At 39.3% G+C, this 21534-nt stretch overlaps 1 protein-coding gene across 1 annotated transcript in view; it reads right to left on the reverse strand.

Moving 5' to 3' along the window:
* CSAD (cysteine sulfinic acid decarboxylase) overlaps window positions 1-19066 on the reverse strand; it is a 48314-nt gene extending 29248 nt beyond the window's left edge. Inside the window, exons 1-5 of the mRNA XM_089691470.1 lie at window positions 18936-19066; window positions 16544-16670; window positions 16369-16459; window positions 7453-7559; window positions 6650-6765 (exon numbers count right to left, since the gene is read on the reverse strand). Coding sequence (XP_089547596.1) covers window positions 6650-6765; window positions 7453-7559; window positions 16369-16459; window positions 16544-16670; window positions 18936-19049 — 555 coding nt within the window. The 5' untranslated portion in view covers window positions 19050-19066. The remainder of the gene's footprint in view (window positions 1-6649; window positions 6766-7452; window positions 7560-16368; window positions 16460-16543; window positions 16671-18935) is intronic.
* Window positions 19067-21534: the final 2468 nt, after the last annotated feature.

Below are 21534 nucleotides of genomic sequence, written 5' to 3' on the forward strand. Positions count from 1 at the left end.
GATGACAATCAACCTTGCATTTTTTCCTACTTCACTCTCAGTTCTCTCTTCTCCTTAGTTTCCGAAGTCACCTGAATGACACCTAGTAGACAATAGGGGATTGGATTTTGGCATCCATACAATTATGATTCTCTTGCTCCTGCTGACCACTCTAATACATTGCATGAACTTTTGTTTCTTGTTTTAATCCTAACATACATCAGAGACATATAGATAACCTCCCCATGATGGTGGTGAGCTATGATACAAAGGACAGGCAGTCTTATCCCTGATATGTACTATTATTATTATGTAGAGTTTAACACAGATTTCGAGTGACTTGCGAAGGTATCCTTTTTCTTTTCTGTACCCTATATCCTACTTTACAGAGGCGTCCCTAGGTTTGGTGTCACCCAGCGCGGTAACACTTGGTAACACCCCCTCCGACGATCCCCGCAGAATGGATCGGATCTGCGGATTGAGCATAATGGGTCGGACTCCGATCCATTATGCTCAATCCGCAGATCTGATCCGTCCTGCGGGGATCGTCGGCTTTCTTTACAACTTACCTTTTCTTGGAGCAGGTACGGGACAACTGCGCATGTCCCGGTTTCAGGCACGATCAATCGATGATAGCAGTAGTTCTATCATCGATTGATCGTGCCTGAAACCGGGTTATGCGCAGTTGCTTCAGGGGGACATATATACATAGGAGACACATCTTGCCGATACACAGGTGTCACCCCACAGGATCGTCCGCATGCAACCTATACGGGGTGACACTGGACCCGCTCCAAGAAAAGGTAAGTTGTAAAGAAAGCCGATGATCCCCGCAGGATGGATCCGATCGTCGGCTTGCTTTACAACTTACCTTTTTGTGGAGTGGGTGTGGTGTCACCCCGTGTGGTCGGTGTCACCCGGTGTAGACCGCACCCCCTGCACCTGCCTCGGGATGCCACTGCTACTTTATAACCTTCGTAAAAAAAAACAACAAAAAAAAAAACAGATGACCATTAGAAGATACCTCAACTTCTCAGTTAAAACAAAACTTACACCCTGGTCACACCAAATCCGACTTTGAAATTGTGCCACTTCAGTGTTGGATGACATGCCGATTTCAGGTGTGATTTGAAAGACATCTGACACAGATGTCTATGCAAATTGCACAAAAAGTAGTACATGTTCTACTTTAGAAATCGGTGCTGCTCCAACCAAGTTGGAACCGCACCGATATGACCTCTGTAATTGTGGACAATAGGGTTCAACTTGGCATGCGATTTGCAAGTTGCATGGCATGCAAATCGCATGCCAATTCAAATCCAGTGTGACCGGGGACCTAACTGCATCTGAGCACCACAAAAAAAAATTCTATAAATTTAATTTTTTATATTCAAAACAAACTCATTCATTCGTCCATGTCTCCATGCTTTATTCTGTTGAGAAATCTCTTTGAAATATATCCCCTAGCATTTCTATATGCAGCCGTCTTGAGTAAGGGCAGATTGTTTATGTTGCATTAACTTTCTTTAACCACTTCCCGTCCAGCCCATGTATATAAACGGCCGGATGGTAGCAGTGCAGGAGCGAGTTGCCATTCATAAATGGCGCCCGCCATTTTAGCCTGTGCATGCTCCCTGGGAGCGCGGGGCACCGCTGTATGGGACCTCAGTGTGAGGTCCTGATCATGTGATCAGTGATTGGCCAATCAGTGATCACATGAATAGTAGTAAGCAAGATGTCACTTCTAACATCATTTGTTTACTACTTGTGAAATCTATGAATGATCACAGAGATCACATGGTACAAGACTATACACAATAGACCAATCACAGCTATCACAGTATTTCTCAATGGCTGCAAGAATGCAGCCAGAAAGAAAGAGCAATGATTGCTTTTACAGCCTTTATGGTTGTAAAAGCAATCAGTGTAAAAAAAAAAAAAATCTTCATCACCCCCCACAAGTAGTACAATGCCATTATGGTGACACTGTACTACTAGGGTAACAGTATGTTAAAAAAAAAAAAAAATTTAAATAAAAAAATTATAATTTTTCATTATAAACTAATTTGGGTTATTTTTTTTTACTAAAAAGATAACGTAATACATTTTGGCCAAGATTTATGAAGAAAGATTATTTATTTGCAAAATTTTATAAGAAAAACACTTTTCATTTTTATTAAAAACAGACTTTTTCATTTAAATAGCAAAAGAAAATAAAAATCCCAGGGGTGAATAAATACCATCAAAATAAAGTTTTATCTGTCTCAAAAAAACACAAAAAAATTCATATGGGTATAGTGTTGCATTTGGTTCCTTTATCTTGTAAGATACCATATATATATATATATATTACCGAAAATTCATAAAAGCTTGGTAGAACCCCCGGGTAGACCCATTATTAATGGGATCGGCTCGATACATTCAAGGGTGGGAGAATATATAGATTTCTATTTGCAACCAGTGGTTAAAAGTATGCAGTCATATTTAAAAGATAGTCAGGATGTGATTAGCCTATTGGAAGGTATGGAAAGTACTCAAGAAATGTACCTAGTTACCATAGACGTAAACTCCCTATATACTAGTATTAAGCATAAGGATGGAGTACAGGCTATTAAGTGGGCCTTATTAAATTATACCGATTTGCATATTAAACAGAGAAAATTCATTATCCAATTATTGGAATTTACAATGGGAAAGAATTATTTTTGGTATAATGGAGACTACTATGAGCAAAAGAAGGGTGTTGCAATGGGCGCCAAATTCGCCCCGAGCTTGGCCAATATATTTTTTTAGCAAAATGGGAGGAAAAAGAAATCTATGGTAAAAGTTGGGAGGGGTTAAGCATATGGAAAAGATATATTGACGACATTTTGGTAATCTGGGAGGGAACAGAGAAGAGTTTATTAGAATTTTTGAGGTTTATCGGGACTAATGAGTATGAGTTGGGATTTACGCATAATATCAGTAATGAATCGGCCAATTTTCTAGATCTTACTATTTTTAAATTTAATAATAAATTATGTTTTAAAACTTATTTTAAAGATACTGATAGAAATGGATACATTCCTATGACTAGTTGTCACCATCCGCAATGGATACAAGGTATACCGAAAGGACAGTTCACAAGAATCATGAGAAATTGTTCTAGATTGGAGGACTATATAGCACAATCTAATGTTATTAAAGAGAGGTTTGTATCTAAGGACTATGACCCAAACAAATTAGAGGATGTGAGATTTAAAATTAGTCAGAATTACCTAGGGGAAGGAAAAGTCAAGAATAAATTAAAAATGAAAGAGGAGAATAAACAAAAATAGAATATGCGTTCATTTCACGTTTTAATTGTCAGTTTAAAGAAATTGAAAAGGTCTTGATAAGACATTGGCCAATTTTGCAGAAAGATAATGTCCTGGGTCCAGTTTTACCAAAGAAACCAACTTTTATATATAGGAAAACTAATAATTTAAGGAGCACCCTGGTTAAAGGAGTAATTTCCCCACCAAAGAAAACGGGCAGTAATATGTTTGACCTTAAAGGATTCTATCCTTGTAAAAAATGCAGGATATGTAGAATTACTAATATTAGGAATAGGAAGATCCCATCTTTTAGATCCTGCTCTACTGGAGAGGAGGTTGTTATAAAGCAATTTATTACATGTAATACAAGGTATGTTACATATATGCTGGAATGTCCGTGTCAATTCCAGTATATAGGGAGAACTAAAAGGAATTTATGTGTGAGACTTGAAGAACATGTCAGGAACATCATAAAAGGTAAAAAAGATCATAGTGTCTCGAGACATTTTAAGGAATTCCACAATTCGGATCCGAGTTTGCTGAAATTTTGTGGAATTGACACTGTGAAAGGTCATTGGAGAGGGGGCAATAAAGTCCAAAGATTGTCAGAGAATGAAACTTTTTGGATCTTTCGGTTAAATACATTAAAACCTAAGGGATTAAATATAGAATTAGACTTAAATTGTTTTATTTCAGATAGATAAAAATAAGGGGCTAAATATTTTTGATTGGAATCTGAAGGAGTCGTTTTTTTATGTATGTGTATGTATATGTATATATATGTATATATATATATATATATATATGTATATATATATATATATATATATATATATATATATTTTCCTCTATTTTATATATATGGTTTTAAATATATTTTATATTCTATTAATTTTATCAAAATATAATAAGTGGGGATTATATTAATAGGGGCATTTATTAAATTATTTTATATTATAGATTTTTATATATTATATATTTGAATATGCATAATAAAAGGATCAGTATATTGTTACAAGGATTTTATCTAGTAAGACCACTAGAGGGAGTATTTGGCATTTTTTTAGATTTTAAGTATTTAGTATGGTTAATATATTAATATATATTTAATCAAATGATTTAGCAGTTTAATTGTATTTGATTGGAAATTTATTGTATTGTATTTAGGGGTATATTTGGATTGAGTGGATTATCTTGTGATATAATTAATATGTTAGGAATATATGGATAAGAGGATATGTCGAATATATGTACAGTACATAGGTTAGATGATTTTATATTTGGAGAGGTTTTGAGTGTACAATAATCATGTGTGACATTGAAATATGAATTTAGAGAAGCTATCCGGTATGTGCGGGTCCGTAGCAAGTAAGATGGGGTGTTTGCGATATTTTCCCTTATTCAAGATGGCGGAGTTAGCCTCATCCCATTGAGAGACAGTGAAACTTAAGGAGAGGCCAATGAGACGTCTGGATCCCTTCAGATGAAGTCCGGAAGTGACGAAACGCGTTAGGGGAGTGACGTCATCACACACGCACGCCAACCGGAAGTGTCGCCGCGGCTATTTTGTTGGTTGGAAACATATGGTTTTCAACCCAGGACTTGTTTTATCAGTGCTGGAAGCTGGATATCCCTGTTTTTAATGTAAGTTGTGATTAAAATCTGTTCCTTTTTATGGATCCTGTCTAAAAGAGCCTTTTACCTGCATGAGGAATACCCCTGAAAAGAAGGATGGATGGAGACCTTTTCCTTATGTTAGCCTATGCCTGAAAAATATTGAAAGAGGGTAATGGTATTTGGTATCACTTGTGGCTGGAGTTTAAAGGGTACTAGTACCTAGTATCACCATTCACTTGTGGTTGGAGTGATCACGAGTTTTCACGTTTTTGATTTATTTTTTAAATTTATTATGTGGATTGATATTTAATTAATTGAATTTGCACAATTTTGTGTGAGTTTGGAGTGGTGCACAGAGTGAAGTATATAAATTTATATTTTTAAGGTAATACACTATGAATTTTTTTCTTTTTGTTTTTCTTTGAGGTTACCAAGGAGTATTTTGAATCGGTTTGCTTCACTGGACTTATAAGAGAATAATTTTTGGAAATTATTAATTTTGGGACTTGGACACTTATTGTTTTTTGTTTTTTTGTTTGTTTGGGAGTTTTATTTATATATATTTATTTTATGTATTTGGTATGATGAGGTGTGGTTTTATTTATTATATAATATTCAGAGATATTTTTGGGCAATTTAGAGGTGTATCACAAAAAGAATTCAAATATATAGTGTTGCATGATCGCGCAAATTGTCATTCAAAGTGTGACAGCGCTGAAAGCTGAAAATTGGCCTGGACAGGAAGGGGGTAAAAGTGTCCAGACTTGAAGTGGTTAATCCATCTGTCCCTCCTCCCCTCCTCCAGGTGAAAGGAAAAAAAAATGTCCATGAAGACTCTTGGGATGTATGATATAATTTTGGCCTGAGTCAGAAACCGTTAAGAAAATGAGGAAATGTAAAAAAAAAAAACAACCTTTTAAAGTGGTTATAAAGCCTAAATATTTTTAAATCTTAATTCATTCCTTGACATACTTACCTGAGCCCTGATTTGATCCAATGCTGTGCATGTCTGCAGCTCTTCTCTCCCCTCACTTCCGTGTCTCACTGATTTTGTTGGGGCACCGGGAGCCATTGGCTATTGCTGCTGTCAATCAAAGCTTATGACGGGGCAGGGTCAATGGACACAGCAGAGGGGCTCAGGAGCGAGCACGCACAAGTGCCTCATGGCGGGCGGTTTCCCACAGTGGCCCTGGACAGAGAAGGAGCCAGAAGTGACAGCAGGGGACCCGAGAAGAGGAGGTTCGGGGACACTCTATGTAATTCCATTGCACAGAGCAGATGAGTTAAAGAGATGTTTGTTATTTGAAAAAAATCCTTTACAATCACTTTAAAACAAGTAAACATATTATACCTTGTTATCTATGTCCTAATGCTAACAGTATGAGGATTAAAAATACAGTAGTTAATGTTGATTGAGAAAGTTTAGCTCTGCTTCAAAAAAGAAAAGACCAGGAAAGGTCAAATAATGCTAATCTGCATAGTCCTGATTTTCTTTGACTTGTAGTAAAGGTCCGCTTATGAGTTAGAATTATAGCAAAACGGATCCCAACAGTTCCCATCTTCATTACTGGAGGGGAGAGAGATAAGGGCTGCAGGGAAATTATAACAGAATCATACTGTTGCTGTAGCATGCTTGTTATTGTCTAAATTGTAGTTCTTATATGTTTTGTGTCTTTGCATTTTGTACAGAATTGAATGTGCCAGCCATTCATACAGTTTTAATATTAATAATAACAACAATAATGTCTTTATCTCACCTCTTGTGAGGTAAACAGTGCCAGTCTGGGAAGGGAATGCAGGCCTTTCTCTTTGCAGTGTGGAAAACGGTGAAACCGAGCAACGTTTATGGCATACATATTGGATATGGAGCCTCCTACAATCAATAAAAAGAGATCAGAAGTCCTAAAAGCAGGACTGGATTAAGACCAAACAATGCACCTTAGCCACCATATACATGTCTCTATATTCCAGCAAAAGAGTGCCTGCTCCAGGTGATATCACCAGCAACGTTAAAGACGTTTCTTAGCATGTATGTGCCGGAATGGAGTGTGTAGGGTATTACAGTAGACCAGTGCAATTTTTACATTTCAGCTATGGGTCTATTGATTGGACAATAACTTTGTTATTACTTAACATTTAGATTGTAAGCTACATGAGCAGGGCCCTCCTACTCCTTACTTCTGTATTGAACTGTATTGTAATTGTACTGTCCCCCTTATAATGTAAAGTGCTGTGTAAACTTTTGGTGCTATATAAATCCTATATAATAATAATAATAATAATAATAATAATAAAGAAGTGATACATATATGATATACTGTATATGTGTATATACAGTATATCATAAATACATAGGCTTTCTTTTGGTGAAATTTTCTTTCATTTTTTTTTCTAGAAGTAACAAAACTAAAAAGTATTTTTTTTTTTACCATCATAAGATAGAATAGGCAATTCCTATTATTTTATTCCTTGTTTATTGCTCAGACATAACATTTGTTTGGAGTCCAGACAGAACATTTAGTCAGGCACAAGGTAAAAATCCTATTTATGTTCACATTACCTGGGCAAAATATGCCATCTCCTGAATTCCAGCCAAGGAAACTTCGCATTGTTCTAAGCACTTCGTCTTCCATCAAGACAAACACTGGAGCAACTTCATAGGTGTATCTGCAGAATATATGGACCTGACTTTAAAGGACACAGACTGACAAAAAGATACATGTTCATGGGTTGTTATTGTTTACGGCACATCATTGCCCTTTGTGTGGTTTTGTTAAATAAGTCTTATAGTGACAATTAAATATACACAGTACGGGAGCGTACGGGAGCATAAATACAACAATTGTACATCAGACATTTGGCCGCACAATGATTTATGCTGGCAGCAGTGGCATTAAACAAGTATTTTTGCCTAGTAAGAAAATGCATTTCTTTCAGGTACTGGGGCGGGGCCTACAATACATTTTCTGAAAGAGACCTCTTCATTTCTTGTTATGCCTGTTACTTGTATAACAATATATACTTCAGCAACTTAAAGTAAATTTGTCAAGAGAAAATAAGGAGGCTAAAATGTGCTGACCTCTGAAAATGTCAGTTGCCTAACTGCCATTCTGTGTCTCTGACTTCAGGACTTCAGTATGGAGCAAACATATATTTAATCCAGTAAGTCTGAATAACAACCAGATTATTAGTATAATCAGAAGGAGGTTAGCAGTTAGAGTCAGTTCACACCAGAACGCGATGTGAGAAAACCCCTGTTCCATGCGTGTTTCCCGCACCACATTCAAATAAGCACTCCGGTTGCAATAAAAAGATGACAATCAGACACTTCATATCATATGAACAACTCATATTCCAAAATCCAAGATGGCTGCAGCAGGATTACATATGCGTAGTGGCAGAGACGGAACACACGCCATAACAAAAACCATGGCACCTGCCAACCCGTCCGCACCAGCCAAGCACTTGTCGCACCTGGCAGGTCTGACAGTTGCCAGTCAGATGTAAACAATTTGGCAAAGCTAGTAGTAATGTCACCGCTAGCTCCGCCCAATTGTGCTGTGATTGGCCAAAGCATTGAACCTGACCTGTGGTCAATCACTGCTTTGGCCAATCACAATGTACTGTTAGAGCGCAGTGCATTGTGGGATGCGGCAAGCGAACAGCCCACTGAACACCCTTACCACTAGTGTGTTCACCGAACACACAAACGGCCGATGTTCACTTACATTTGACTTGAACATCAAGGACATCACTACAAATCAGTTCTCATTAGGCAAATCCTGGTGCTTACATTACAAAGCATACAATCAATTTCTGCTTTGACTTAGAATCTAGTGCCAACAGGAGAACTTCAAACAGATTAACAATACATAATAGCATTATTGTGTAAAGAAATACTTTGTAAACCTTTCTATAAACAAAACACATAATGAGGAACTACAGGCAAACAGCTCAATAAACAAATGAAATACATACACAACACCTGCCCTCGAGAGAATTTACTCCCCTTCCTAACCGGCCATTTTTTGCGATACGGTGCTACTCTATTTTAACGGACAATTGCGTGGTCATGCAACATGCCCCCAAATTAAATTTATGTCCTTTTTTTCCCCCACAAATGGAGCTTTCTTTCAGTGGTATTTGATCGTCTGTTTGTTTTTTATTTTTTGCGCTATAAACAAAAAAAGACCGACAATTTTGGAAAAAACAAACAATATTTTTTACTTTTTTGCTATAAAACATATCCAGTAAAAATTTAAAAATATAAATAAATAACATTTCGTCATAAATTTAGGCCAAAGTGTATTCTTCTATATGTTTTTGCTAAAAAAAAAAAATTCCAATTAGTGTAAATTAATTGGTTTACGTGAAAGTTATAGCGCCTACAAATGGCGGTATATATACTGGAATTTTCTTTTTTATACTAGTAATGGAGGCGAGACTGCGGAGGGCATTTTGACACTGGGGGGAACGAACTGCCACTGACATCCCCAATGACACTAATACAGTGATCAGTGCTAATAAAAAGCACTGACACTATACTAATGGCACTGGTCAAAAAGGGGTTAACATCTGGGATATCAAAGGGTTAACTGTGTGTTGTGTGTGTTTTACTAACTGTGCTGTGTATGTTTTGCTGTGTAAGCTTGCTGCTTTCTATTGCTGTGCTATGCAGCACTGAGCAAACTGTTAGCACTATATAAATACTGTATAATAATAATAATAATAATATGCAGAGAAATACAAAGCAACATGCTGGTGCTGACAGGGGAGAGATCTGTATTGTTTACATACCTCTCCCCTGTCAGTGTTCCTCGATGATTGGCGGGTGCTGGCGGGGAATCTCTGGCTGGGACCCGAAGATCGACAGCTGTAGCTGCCATAGGACGGGGCACACGCGTGCCCTCTACCTGGAAATGCAAAATCACCTATATATACACACGTGATTTTGTGCAGCTCTGCCACCCTGTAGCAATAGTTCTGCTATAGGGCGGCGGGGAAGCAGTTAATTTGCCTAAGGATATGCTAATTTTCCCATCCAGTCCTGAGTTTAACAAAGCCTCATCTGGCAGGACAGGAGACCTGATTTGTTTATCTGTCCCTTGTTAGCTTATGAGCATTGCAACACACTGACTGGGTCCTGGTGCTGCTCCTTTCACTCCCAGTATGTGCTCTGCTGTACAGTTCATTACAAGTGGCAGATACCATGTGAAATTTAGGTACATATAGTACTTGCAAAAAAAATATTGATATATTATTGCGTAGAAAACTGAAATAATTGTTGTCTTTTTTTCTGCCTAGAGATCAGTCTTACATTTATTTTGTCCTTTTGTTTCCTTTCATGGACACAGCTATATAATATCCATCCATCACAGCAAAGCAGAATATTTTTTAAAAGTAAATCTTATTGATTACACACACACAAAATATCTAAGTGGATCTCCCATTGAACTGGCACTTTATCTAAGTATGTACAAATCTGCAGAATGAAAATATTCATAGATTGCAGTCAAGGTTTACCTATGTGATTTAATGACCATTTATATTCATTACAAGAACAACACTCCCCATAGGAAAGCTCTCACATTTGAGCAGACACATGGAATGTGCATAAACGTACAAACAAACAGGTGGTGGAGGAGGAGGTGGAACGATCACAGAGAAACTGAGAAGAGACCAGTGCTTTTAAAAGGAAAGCAAAGCAAATTATTTTCATTTTTGGACATAGCAGTAAGAGGAAGGGTGCAGGCATGAATACAATACATGCAGGATGTTTCTTTGGCTTTTCTTTAAAGTACAACTCCCATTATCCTACACAGCGTAAACTGGTATTAGAAATGGAATGCAGGCAACTAATATTACCTGCACAAGTCTCATAATCTCTTATATATACCCTAAGAGCAGGCAAATGCATTTATGTATCAGGGGATACATAGAGACAAAACAAATCCTCCTACATAAGTTGTACCTATTTATCGGCAGCCCTCTCTTCTCTACATCTGTTCAAACTGCTGAATTTATAAAGCTTTTCTGAGAGTTCCGAAAAAAGGAGTGGAGAGCTGAAATTACACACTGCAGAGCTCAGTTAAGTGAGCTCTGAGAGGTGATTGGAGGGAAGGGACACACCCTCCTCTACACAGCTCAAATAAAAAGAGCTGAGGCTGTCAATCTGCTTAAGGTCCCTCCCCTGTCACCAATTTTTACTTGTTATCAGGAAAATTTGTCAGAAGTAATTCCTGCTGATAGCAGAGGAACAAAGTAGCACACAGAAATGACACTTAGTGCTCTTATTGACACAATCACTTTAAGCTGGCAATAGATGGGTAGTTTTTTTTTTCATGCTAAATGCAAAATTGGCTGCAGTCGATGATCAACAAAGGTTTTCCCGCACATCTTTTCGACAGCATTCAACTTCTGTCAAGCAGGGACGGCCACACACAGATCAAAATTTGGCTGTTCCCTGCTGAACCGACTGAATTTCGATCAATTTATGGCCAGCTTTAGTTTACAAAGCATGACAATAAAAGGGATAGTGTTGCCTGTATGATTGTTCACCTACAGTCATATTGAATATCCAATCATTTGCAAGGGAAGTCAAAATGAAGAGCATTTCTGTTAAAACTTGATTAGTTGATTTAAGTAGTTACAGAGTCACCCTATTTATTAGGCTCAATGAACTTTAATTTTGCTAAGTGATCAGTCTATAATCCTTTAGTAAAGCAACCCTCCAGTCTGCACTCTGTACAAATGGATCCAGTCCTCAAAAAGCTGCTGCTTTTGTGTGGAGCTATCTACCTGCAATTGATACAAGTCAAATACTCATATGTAAGATGAATATTTAATAATAGAAAAGTGAATTACAGTTTTATTTTTAGTAATAATAAAGAAAATGTATACACACACACAGGGGAGGACTGAAAACTCATGGGGCCCCTGGGCAATAAGGGATCATGGGGCCCCCGTGTCCTCACCCACACTTAAAACCACACCCAAAAAAAGCCTATGAAAGGTACTGAGGGCATCTCATGGGGCCCCTGGGCAATAGGGGATCATGGGGCCCCTGTGTCCTCACCCACAATGAAAACCCCACCCAAAAAAAGCTTATGAAAAGGTACTAGGGGCATCTCATGGGGCCCCCTACTGACCCTGGACCCTCGGGCAGTGCCCGAGTACCCCAATGGTCAGTCCACCCCTGCACACACAGGTGCATCTCAATAAATTAGAATATCATCAAGAAGTTAAAATGTCTCTAAACCCACAACAGTAAAATCAATCTGTATATGCAGTAACATTAGCTTGTTATATTCACTGTGGAACCTAAGGGGTTAATCCTCTGCATTGTGTAAAAAGGCTGTTTGATCCTTTCTTCTCTGCCCCTCCTCTTGTTGAAATGACCACCTGATACAGACTGAATCCGTGGTTACATGCACATGCTCAGTTTGGTGTGTATTGCTAGAGAGGTTTTTTTTTTTCTTAGGAGAGTGCATGTGATCAGCATAGGGCCAATCAGCACTGTCCAGACAGAGGTCAGAGGTTTCACATCCTCCAAGAGCAGAACGAAAACTCCTACAAGCTTTAACCAGTGCTCTTCTGAAGCCACCAGACTGCTCTAACTGTTGATGAGAAAAGGTATTTACAGTAGCAGTTTATATTTATTAAAATAATTGCATTTCCATGTTCTGTGTACAAAAAAAGTGAAACTCATATATTATATAGATTTAGTACACACAGAGTAATATTTTTCAAGCATTTATTTATTTTAATTTTGATGATTATGGCTTATATCTAGTAAAAATCCAAAATTCAGTATCTCAGAAAGTAAGAATATTGTGAAAAAGTTCAATATTGTAGACTCAGCTAATTAACTCAAAACACCGGTAAAGGTTTCCTGAACCTTTACACGGTCTCTCAGTCTGGTTCAGTAGGTTACACAATCATGGAGAAGACTGCTCACTTGACAGTTGTCCAGAAGACAGTCATTGACACTCTCCGCAAGGAGGGTAAGTCACAAGACCAAAAAGTGTGGTAGAAAAAGATTCACAAGGAGTGGACTATGGCTGGTGTCAGTGCTTCAAGAGCAAGCACACAGACATATCCAGGACATGGGCTACAACTGCCCCATTCCTTGTCTTACCTGGGAAGGAGAAAAAGGACTGGACTGTTGCTCAGCGGTTCTGTCAGGGACATGTTGGCCATGGCATAGCTGAGGCTTGTAGCCGCACGCGAATGCGCGGGCCTGCAGATGCTTGTACTGTTGTGCGTGGCTATGGGCATATGCGGGCGTACGTGCACAGAAGTGTGCATTGGCTAATTCTGGTGCCCACTGGTCTAAAAAGGTGCATCAGCTGCATTAGTGAATTTATGTCTGATCTGCAGCTCCCCCTCCTGTATTCTTGTGGCTGTTCCTGTGAATGATTACCTGTGATTGACTGTTTGACATTATTCTGCCTGCTGTTCATGTCTATCTGCTTATCTGTTACTGACCCAGCTTGTCTGACCCTCCATACAGTCTGCTAACAGCCTGCTCTGCTACCAGTCTGCTCTGCCACCAGCCAGTCCAGATGTGATGTCTGCCTGCTACCAGCCTGCTCTGCTGCCAGCTAGTCCAGCCATCCCATCTGCCAGCAAAGTGCCAGCAATTCCCGCACAGGACTGACCAGGCACTCATACCCCGCCGTACTCTCGTGGTTGCTGTCCCACCTTCAGTGGCGCTTGAGCCGGAGCCGTACGAGAGGCCTTCCTCTGCCTTCAGGCTCACAGGTAAGGTACTTGACAGGTTCAAAGTCCTCTTTTCAGATGAAAGTAAATTTTGCATTTCATTTGGAAATCAAGGTTCCAGAGTCTGAAGGAAGAGAAGAGAGGCACTGAATCCAAAGTTCCATGAGGTCCAGTGTTAAGTTTCCACAGTCAGTGATGATTTGGGGAGCCATGTCATCTGCTGGTGTTGGTCCACTGTTTTATAAAGTCCAAGGTCAGGGGCAGGGCAGCCCTCTACCAGGAAATTCTACAGAACTTCATGCTTCCCTCTGCTGACCAGCTTTATGGAGATGCTGATTTCATTTTCCAGGACTTGGCACCTGCCCACAACTGCCAAAAGTACCAATACCTGGTTTAATGATCATGGTATCACTGTGCTTGATTGGCCAGCAAACTTGCCTGACCTAAACTCCATATTGAATCTGTGGGGTATTATCAAGAGGAAGATGGGAGACACCAGACCCAACAATACAGATGAGCTGAAGTCAGCTATCAAAGCAACATGGGCTTCCCTAATACCTCAGTGCCACAGGCTGATTGCATCCATGCCACACCGCACCGATGCAGTAATTCATGCAAAAGGAGCCCTGACCAAGTATTGAGTGCATACTGTAATGTACATGGACATACTTTTCAGTAAGCCAACATTTCTGTATTAAAAATCCTCTTTTTTAATTGGGCTTATGTAATATTGTCATTTTCTGAGATACTGAATTTGGGGTTTTCACTAGCTGTAAGAAATAACCATCAAAATTAAAAGAAAGAAATGCTTGAAATATATCACTCTGTGTGTAATTCATCTATATAATATAAGAGTTTTATTTTATGAATTGAATTACTGAAATAAATTAACTTTTTGATGATATTTTAATTTATTGAGATGCACACACACACACACAAATATATATATATACACACACACACACACACACACACACACACACACACACACACACATATATATATATATATACACACACACACACACACACACACACACAGTTGTGTTCAAAATAATAGCAGCCAGACATCACTAACCTGATCAATCACTGGTTTTGGTAGAAATTATATTTCTACATGGCAAATAATTTACTAGCAGGTGTAGTAGAGTAATAGAAATCCAACAGACCCAACAGTCATGACATGCATGCTGCTGATTCTGTGTAATTGAATCACTAATTGAAAGGGGCATGTTCAAAATAATAGTGTGGAGTTCTATTAGTGAGGTCATTCATTCTTTGAAAAACAGGTGGCAATTATTTAACTTATTTAAGGAAGGAAGGCAGCAAATGTTGTACATGCTGGTTACAGTGCATTTCTCTCTGAAATTCTGAGGAAAATGGGTCGTTCCAGACATTGTTCAGAAGAACAGCGTACCTTGATTAAAAAGTTGATTGGAGAGGGGAAAACATATAAAGAAGTGCAGAAAATGATAGGCTGCTCAGCTAAAATGATCACAAATGCTTTAAAATGGCAACCAAAACCTGAAAGACATGGAGGAAAGCGAAAAACTACCATTCGAATGGATAGAATAATAGCCAAAATGGCAAGGACTCAGCCAACAATCAGCTCCAGGAAGATCAACGGTCTAAAGTTACCTGTGAGTACTGTTACAATTAGAAGATGCCTATGTGAAGCCAAGCTATCTGCAAGAAGCCCCCCGCAAAGTCCCACTGTTGCAAAAAAGACATGTGCTGAAGAGGTTACAATTTGCCAAAGAGCACATTGACTGGCCTAAAGAGAAATGGCTCAACATTTTGTGGACTGATGAAAGTAAGATTGTTCTTTTTGGGTCTAGTGGCCGGAGACAGTTTGTCAGACGACCCCCAAACACTGAATTCAAGCCACAGTACACTGTGAAGACAGTGAAGCATCGTTGCGCAAGCATCATGATATGGGGATGTTTCTCATACTACGTGTTGGGCCTATTTATCGCATACCAAGGATCATGGATCAGTTTGAATACATCAGAATACTTGAAGAGGTCATACTGCCTTATGCTGAAGAGGAAATGCCCTTGAAATGGGTGTTCCAACAAGACAACGACCCCAAACACACCAGTAAATGTGCAACATCTTGGTTCCAGACCAACAAGATTGACGTTATGGAGTGGCCAGCCCAATCCCCCGGATCTTAATCCAATAGAAAACTTGTGGGGTGACATCAAAAATGCAGTTTCTGAGGCAAAACCAAGAAATAGAGAAGAACTGTGGAATGTAGTCCAATCATCCTGGGCTGGAATACCTGTTCACAGGTGCCAGAAGTTGGTTGGCTCCATGCAACACAGATGTACAGCAGTTCTCAGAAACAGTGCTTATACAACTAAATATTAATTAAGTGATTCAAAGGAAAGCAAAATCTTCAAACATTTTTCAGTTTATATAGTGAATGTTTGAGTTTGTAAAGAAGAATACAAACACTGCTATTTTATGAACAGTCTAATACTCACGTTTCTTCAATTTTTTTAGAGGAACAACACAAATTTGATCTATTTTTCTTCATGGTTTGATTTGGAATAGAATGTGTCGTGTTCCCAATGCATTTGTGTGTATGGAAATAAAAGCTATTAGAAGGATTTTGAGCTGTATTCACTTTTTTCAACACACTGCTATTATTTTGAACACAACTGTGCATATATATATATTTATTTATACACACACACACACACTGTATATAATCACCTTATATTTGGTAAAAAACAATAGTTTAAACTTACTGACTTGTGTTCAAAGTCTCAGTTATGATTCTACCAGTCAAGGCATGGCGATCTAACCCTGAAAACAGTTGGTTGAAGAAGCGGGGATGTGCTGAAAATATAAGCATATATACTATAGGTGGAAAGCTTCATTTACTTACATTACAGAACATTAAAACACAGATTAATGGAGGACCTGTTTTAACACTCAATTTAATGATGTCTCTGCAGTATCCTAGCAACACTTCCTTGGATTCTCCATTATTCTTCAGATTTAAATCCAAAACTTTCCGTAACTCCTCTGGTTGCATCCATTCACATACCTAGAGTTCATAAAAAATGTGCCACAGTGGTAAATTGAGATTATAATAACATAATGCTCATTACTAAACAACAAACAGAAGTGCATCAAACATAAGATGCCCTGTACACAGCTAAATAATTAGACACTTTTGTTCTAGCTCCTCCCCTTATGTTATGTGACCATTTCCATATAGATTACTGCTGTATTGTGCTATTGGAGATACTTAGTTCAGGCAACCAAACAAGATGGTTTCCTGTTTCTTGAACTTGGTGGATCTTTTGACTCTCAACATTCCCTCCAGCCTCATATCCCTTAAAATGTAACTAAACCCAATGCTCTATTTCATGCTGCTTATGCTCACTCAGTCACTATGGGATTCGTTTTCTGTGTTCTGCAAAAAAAACCTGGTTGATCCTGCTGCACTCTCTCTCCACCTTCTGCCCATGTCCCCAATTCAGCTAGGAATTTTGCAGCCGTAGTGGTAACTTTGCACATTCTCTGTTTCCAGAGAGTTTCTATGCTGAGCATTTCCTCCCTATCACATCCGAGCAGCCCATATGACTACACAAATTCACACATGTAGGCATATACACAGTGGTAAATGACAGCCCACTCCCTTTCTCCTCCTCCATGCCCACTAACCAGCTAAACAAAATGGGGGGGTGGGATATTACATGTTGATTAATGGAGGAATCACCTCCCTTTTATTCTAAGACACATGCTAGAGGGGCGTGACACAGCCTGTGACTGGCTGAAATCCACCCACACCATGTTATTTCCACAAAAAAATAAAGATTTGATTTCAAACATATATTTGTATGCCAATTTAAAACAGTTAATTTATATTAATTATTTATATTCACTCTGTATTCCAAAGGCTGTTTTTTTATTTTGAACATGTGGCCAGCAGCAGAGGACTCGGAGCTCTTCCTGCTTATGTTTCCCTGCAGACAGGCTGGGAAAAAGCTGGGTCATGTGAAAGCTGTATATTGATTAGGAAAAAGGTAATTCGATTTTTTAAATTAAAATATTACAGTGTCATCATCCACATTAAACAGTGTGCGTTTAGGAGAGGAGGGAAACAAAACAAGGGATTACAGCATGTACATTTTTGGGCTTGGTGCTGCCCATTCTATATTTGCTATCCTATGCACTGGCCCACAGGTGTCAGCCTTGTTGAAAACAGTCATGTTTGAAGTGTTGCTCCTTCTTGCTGTGGGGAGGAATAAAAGTTCACGTAATTTTAATCTGTGTCTTAAAGTGTACATTACCCTAAAATATGGTATTTCAGATGTGTATGTGTGTTTACATGCACTTTTTGATACATATAGCCTGTTGCATTTTTATTTCTTTGTTAGCTGGTAAATACTTGGTGATCCTGCCAGTTCCCCATCTTTTCTGTTTTAAACTGACCACACCAAAGACAGAAGCAAGTTCATCCTAGTGTGGTCAGTCTGTTTATATTCCTTGTACTTCGGAGCTGCAGGATGTAGTGCCTGTGTGCAGTTTACCTGCTCAGACTTCTGCTGACATGCTCCACTCCAGCCCTGTACAGACTGAGCGACAGCAGCTGACATAAAATATAGGTATTTACAAACTTTTTTTTGTTTTACTAAAATGTGTTTTGTATTACAATTTCACATTGATTAATGAGTTTTTAAAAGAAATAGTTCACATATACTTAACGGATAAGTTCACCTTTGGAATGTTTTACATGTTCCACCCATTTTTAGGAGGAGGAGTTATTTATGACTGCATATCTGTTAGTTCACCGGATCGCTAAAGCTTGTGAGGGTGACAGTTTTATTAGGGTTTCCAGACTGAAATTGTGGACTGGGTAATGGAGAGATCTGGGTGTCCAATCAATGGGTTGATAACAAGGTCCTGGCAACAGTTAACAGTGTGTGTATTGTATAACTAAAGGAAGGGGGGGGGGGGGGGGAGGTCACCGTGCTATGTCTTCTTGTGACAAAATGGCATAGGAGATGCATGATGTGAACAAAATGGCTGCTACACACACAGCTATGCGTGTGCTCAGTACACACGACCATTACATTGTGCGTTTGTTCTTTTTTACAAAAGGTGAACTTAGCCTTTAAGTGAAGTGCCACCATGATATAGGAGCAAAGGACCAGGCTTAGCAGATATAGGATCTAGCAAATTTATGAAATGTCAGACAAACTTTCATTTGTGCTGCACACTGTTATGAGATGCAGATGTGGAGGTGCACAGTATAGTTAGAGTTTTTAGGCAGATGCAGGTTCACGTTAAATGCTGCACTCACCTTATGATCTCTATTTGTGGCATTCTGCACTCCTTCCTCAATTATGATCTTAAAAGCCTCCTGCAGAAATTCATCCACAGTGTTATCTTGTTTACTGGAACTTTCTCCTGCCATCAACGCCCGTACAGAAAAACCTGTAATTGTAGACATAAATATACATTAAGGGATGGAACCCTCAGCCCAGGAAAGATAAACAGTAAGTAGTTAAAGAGATTTTCCTTCAAAAAGAAAAATGGGAACGCAGGAAAAGTGTTGATGTCAGAGCTATATTGTTCCAAACAAAGCCAAGCACCTCACAGATGCTACATGGGGCTTGAAATGTCTTTTTTAAAGTCAGAACATAACTTGATGACATGATTTAGGAATTCAAAGAGGAGTAGCCTCTGCCATTCAAATTTGGCCCTGGAGTGAAAAAAATATACATTTAAAAATCTGAGTTGAAAATGAGATCTCCTAAACAAAACTAATTCAACATAAAGGTCTGTTCTGGATGTCCTCGTACATAGAAGTAGCAAGGGAACTTAGAACCAGTGGGTTAAGGTAAAGATTGAATCAGAACACTAATTACTAATATCTTGCTAGGTAAAGCAGATCACTTGTCCATGTTTTAACTGTACATTAAGATGTTGTACTGGAGTTTTGCTCTAATTCATTAACCACTTGATATACATAGCAGGCCTGGATCTAGGGGGGTTCTGGGGTGGGCTGTACCCTCCCAAATTTTACTTGTGCCCCCCCCCCAGGTCTCTGAGAGTGCATTCACAGATCCATGAGCCAGTCTGGTGCATACAGTTAATGTAAGGGAGCACTCTGATGAGGACACCTGATATAAGGGGGCACTCTGATGGGGACACCAGATGTAAGGGGGCACTCTGATGGGGACACCAGATGTAAGGGGGCACTCTGATAGGGACCCTGATGTAAAGGGACACTCTGGTGGGGACACCTAATGTAACAGAGCACTCTGATGGGGGATCCTGATGTAAGGGGGCAATCTGATGGGGACACTGGATGTAAGGAGGCACGCTGATGGGGACACCAGATGTAAGGGAGCATTCTGATGGGGATGACTAATCATATGTGCTTTAATCAGTAAAATGCAGAAGGGTTACAGCATCTGTCAGGATATTATCACTGTGTATTCATGTCCCAGGGATAAAGACTCCTATGATTCCCTGTTCTTCTGTAACATAACATCTCCAGAGTGGGATCACAAACAGCAATACAATATTGGCATAAATATTTAATCTTCCCAAATCTATCCAAAAAGTTACCTGAAGTTAAACTTTAAAAATGCCATGTTAAGTGTGTGTGGAAGGCACACAAAAGAAACTGTACCAGTATACAGTGTAGCACCCTCTAGTGTGCTACTAGTGTAGTGTAGAATAGGTAAATTTATTGTGCAGGACTCATGGAAACTGTGTGAATCTGTGATTAAAGTTGGGTTACTGCAGGTGAAGCTGGATGGCTTAACAGGTTGGGACTCTATTGCCTCCACCTGGCTCTGGAGGACCATAGAGCCTTCCATATATCAGTGAGCAGAAAAGCTGGAGACCTAATCTGCATGTTTATTGGAGTGTGACCAATCCCAGGTTTGGAGGTCCTGGTAGAGTGGTGAGATCAACCCAAAAATATGGGATAGTCAGACCGGCAAGGGAAGTCAGGTGGAAGATGGAGTACTGAGGAGACTGTTGGTGGCCTGAGAGGGGTCCCCTAGGTCTAGGGGGGCTGGCGCAGGAGGGTCCATTCAGCAGCATGGTATGAACAGGATCAAGGCCTGGGGGCAGTGGGAGCAAGTAGTACATCACCACATAGGGAAGGGGAGAGACTGCCACATGTAGCAAGCTTGCAAAGGACAGCGCTGTGCTTAATCCTTTATCCTTGTCCTGGGAGATCTTCCGAGTAGCCAGGAGGGCTGGTAGTATCTGCAAGCTGTGGAGCTGGGAGCAGTTCTACAGAGGAGAGGAGACATCTCTGTATGTAGTTTGCAAGAAGTTAAGCTGATTTTCACAGGGGATGAGAATGCCTAGCCCCTAGGGGGCTGTTGCTACTGATCAGCAAAGACTGACGACTTTCAAGGAAAAGTACAGTCCAGGATCTGTTTCTGTAAATAGAAAGGAAGTTGTCCCAATGCATTGATTCAGTCAAGTTGGGCATCCCATAATCCCTATTACCCTATCAAAGTTTTTTCCCCTAATAAAATAACAAAAAAAAAACAAGCTCATGAACTGTTCACCAACTGTGGAAGCAAGTGTGGAAAATACATGTTGCCTGGCTGTGCAGAGCTTAGGGAGAGCTAGAAACACAGCAGCCCTCACGAGCGTAGCGTTACAAGAGTATAGCCAAAGACAATTTATTTCCTTCTATATAGGTTATAGTAACTATTTATATAAAGATGATTGAAATGAAATAGCAAATACTGTGAATATTGAGGTGCTTAGATTGGGTGCCTTTAAGTGTGTGAAGATTGTGCAGGTAGATGAGGAGCGATGTTTGTAAATATAGACTTGAAACATGGGCAATGCATCTTGTGGGCTTGAGGCTCTCCCTTCTTCAGGGCTTTGTTAGAGTTAGATCTGTTAGATGTGGACACTGCAGT

Source organism: Staurois parvus, unplaced genomic scaffold (genome assembly GCF_062004578.1).
Source record: "Staurois parvus isolate SC_StPar_1 unplaced genomic scaffold, SC_StPar_1.0 ptg000562l, whole genome shotgun sequence".
NCBI classification, from domain to species: domain Eukaryota; kingdom Metazoa; phylum Chordata; class Amphibia; order Anura; family Ranidae; genus Staurois; species Staurois parvus.